We start from the raw sequence: 3,568 nt of genomic DNA on the forward strand, positions 1-3,568 counted from the left end.
TTAATTTGAAACTAGTTTATACATGCTAAAAATCTTTTTTTTGTGTGTATATTCTTATTATAATTCCACCCTCAAATTGAATGGTGCATAAAAGAAATATATCAAAAGAAGAGTATACTCACAATACTCATACACGCATATTTTTATCCTTATTTTCTGCCCTTATTACATCCTTGTCTGATTAATATAACATATATGTATATCACATCATATATGACGCGCTAGCCATCTGCTGTTTTACAAAAAGTATAATCTGTGGGAACTCTATCTGAGTAACATTTCCCACGATTCTACAAAATAGGGTGTATTTACTAAAATACTATTTTTATCCTTTTTCAATTGATATGCTTTTATATTCTTTATTCATGTTAGTTAAAAAACTTTAACACACCTGCCTCATTGGAATGAAGTAGGAGAATTGATTTTTAGTGTATATTATGATCCATGTATATCGTATATGTATTGCTGAAATTTAAAAACCCTACTCCAAAAAAAAAATGTACTAAAAATTAAAAGAAGCATTGAATCAACCCTCACATGTATTCATGTGTGTGTGACGTCACACCCGAAAAAGAGTATATAAGGCTTGGTGGACCTAGTGAAGAGTATCATTTAGTTGTTTAACAAGTTTCTTGTAACATCTAAAATTTTAACAAACGAATTTCATATTCTCAAAAATGGCTTTAATCAACGATTTTGTTATCTCAAGCAATAACAGTATTAACGAAAATAAATACAATGCAAAAAAATTATCTAAATCAAAAGTACATAAATTAAAACAATTATTAAAACCAGTGTTTGCAATTTTAAAATCACGAAAACAATTAAAAAATACATATACTAAATCATGTGTGGATGTCTGTGAAACGGAAAACTTTGACGAATGTTGTATACATTGTCAATTACATGAAAACTACGATTCCGCCTACGAAAGTGATCAAAATGATGCAAATGAATTTTTGGAAGAAAATATTTTAAATGAAATCAATCAATGTGTAGATGGTGCAGCAGTTCCTGTTTACTTCAATCAAGATTCCATGGAAATTATCCCAATACACCGTGGTGATAATTATATTCCAGTACATTTCGCTAAAACTGAAGCTGGCACATTCTTCTGGACAACAATGCCAAAACAAGTGGTTTTGGATTGTGATGAAGAAAATGATTTAAATTGTTTAAAAGCACAAAGTGAAGGTCAATTACCTGAATCACAAGTTCCATGTGATCGATGGGCTCAAGCTTAAATTTTTCGACGAACAAATCTTCCTAAATGTGCCTTTTAAAAAGAGATTTTAAACTAGAAAATATATATAGATTTTTATTAGAGATTTTTATATATTTGTGATAACTTTGCTCAATTTTGTAAATGTTAATAATTGTGATATTAATTTTCGATTGATATGTTTTTGTACCTTAATAATTTTTTTTTTGATAATTATGTATTAATATTGTGATTAATGCTTTAATTTAGAAATAATTGTCTTCCATTTTTTTATTAGAAATAAGCGAATATCTATTTTTTTATTAAAAAGAAAAAATAAATACAATTTTAAAACTTAAATCTTTTTGCATTTTTATTTCGAAAAAAAAAAACTTTATTTTTCAGATTTTATAAAAGATACATATATTTTTTAGTAAGCTTCACTGATACAAAAAAGTTTAAGATTACTCTTGTATATACTGAGATTCAAATGATACAATAAAATTCTTGTTAAACCAGTTTTGAGTTTAAAACACCTGCCATCGAATGCCAATCAAAATACTGATTTTTTAAATCAAAGTATAAAAAAACGAGTAATTCACTTATTTCATCTCACGTGGGTTAAATGACTATGCGCGCATTGTATCTAATTAGTTTAGTTATTTTATTGCAATTTTTATGCTTAAAATAAATAAATTATTATTTATTTGCAATTCTTAACCCTTTCAATTGCATTCTTTGGATATATACTTTAGGCGGACTTTTCAAGTGTTTGCTTATCGGAAATGATAATTCAAATTATTTGGCAAACAAATGTTTTAAATTTTACAGTTTTAAACCATTAAATACTTTGTGAATAAATTTTTAAGGGTAGTTTTTTTATTAATTTTATCAATTTTATGCATATCAATTTTTTTTTGGCAATATTTTATTTGTCAACAAAATTCTTCTTCACCAAAATTCTCCATTTTTAATAATATTTAAGCGAAGTGTAAAATACTTTTCTACCAAAATGTTCTTGATAGTTTGTATTCGTTCTTAAACCCTACATGCAATGGTTTTTATATTGCACGTGCACGAATGTGAGTTTTGCTTGAGGCGTTTTAGTAGCCTTTTAAATATCTTGACATTAAAAAATGAGGGAGATTTTTTCAGTTCTGCTTAATATACATGAGCGTTGTAGATATTATTTTTACCTGTTGGGCCTATATTTATTTTACAGGTTAAAACTTGTTCGTATCTAAGTTTTAATAGTATTTTTTTTTCTTTTTGATTTGTTTAGAAAGGTAACAATACTCTTTTTTTAAAGTATTCTAATCCATCCCAAAGTTTGAATAGACTTTTTGTTTGTTAAAGTATAGTTTTTCCAAAAAATATTATTTAATAATTTTTTGAACAAAATCGAATTAGCTCAAGTTAACTTATCTTGCAAAATAATAAGAATATCGCTCATTTGAATTTAGAATGAAAAAGAACTAGAAAAACAAAATTCAAATTTTGTAAAATCTTACCAATATGTGAAGGAAATTATAGTTTTTCGATCCTAAAGCTATTAAAACTTTTGCAAAATTCTTAAACCTACAGAAAAGAAATATTAGGGCTATTTTCTGGTCCGTAGTTCAAATTCAATTTGTCATTTAAAAATATTTTCCGGTAATAATCCTTTCTTTCCGATCTTTTTAAAATTAGACCGATTACTTTCCAAATCGATCTTTTTTGAAATTTTGCACATTATCTATCTTACTCTACAAACTTAAAATTTGGAGGAAGCGATGAAAAAAAACATTCTTGATTAGGTAATTAAGGTAGTTCACTCGTTATAGTCAAGTCTCAAAAAAATATGCTTATATTTGTGACAACATACAACTGCAAATTTCTAAGTTGTTTTTTTTTTTTATATTTTCAAAAAATCGGCCACGAACCTTTTTCTTAGTACCTAATAAAAAATTGTTCATGAAGTAATGCTTCAATACGTTATTTTTGAAATTAAAAATTGATACAAGTGTTTTGGAGATACATAGAAAATTATCTTATATCTTAGTTAAGTATGTAGCATATTTTGTTGCTACATGAGATTGATAATATCTCATTCTACAGACAGACAAAAAATTTACAATTTTTTTTTAAATTCAGTCTATACTTGTATTAATCTTATATTTCAATTTTATTGAATTCCAAAAAAAAAGATATTTCACGATTTCGCGTTACTTTTAATTTTTTTTATGCCTCTTAATTTTTTAACGAATTTTATAAAAATTATTGAAGTCACTTTTGCCATGTTTTAAAAAACAGAAGCCTGGTGCTAAATGGCTGAGTAAAAATAAATCAATAAAAATCTAATAAATATTTCGCGAAGAAAGAATTTAA

The 3,568-nt window shown here is 25.9% G+C and overlaps 1 protein-coding gene across 1 annotated transcript; it reads left to right on the forward strand.

Annotated features, from left to right (window-relative positions):
• Positions 1-653: 653 nt before the first annotated feature.
• On the forward strand, positions 654-1,319 carry LOC123300870 (enhancer of split malpha protein-like). Its single transcript, XM_044883529.1, has one exon. It carries the CDS (start codon positions 678-680, stop codon positions 1,242-1,244), a length of 567 nt encoding a protein of 188 aa, XP_044739464.1. The 5' UTR covers positions 654-677; the 3' UTR covers positions 1,245-1,319.
• The last annotated feature ends 2,249 nt before the right edge of the window (positions 1,320-3,568 follow it).

This window comes from Chrysoperla carnea, chromosome 5 (assembly GCF_905475395.1).
Source record: "Chrysoperla carnea chromosome 5, inChrCarn1.1, whole genome shotgun sequence".
In the NCBI taxonomy this organism is placed as follows: Eukaryota; Metazoa; Arthropoda; class Insecta; order Neuroptera; family Chrysopidae; genus Chrysoperla; species Chrysoperla carnea.

Excerpts from the sequence above, each read along its gene's own strand:
- LOC123300870 (XM_044883529.1), top strand. The coding sequence starts at position 678 with ATGGCTTTAATCAACGATTTTGTTATCTCAAGCAATAACAGTATTAAC.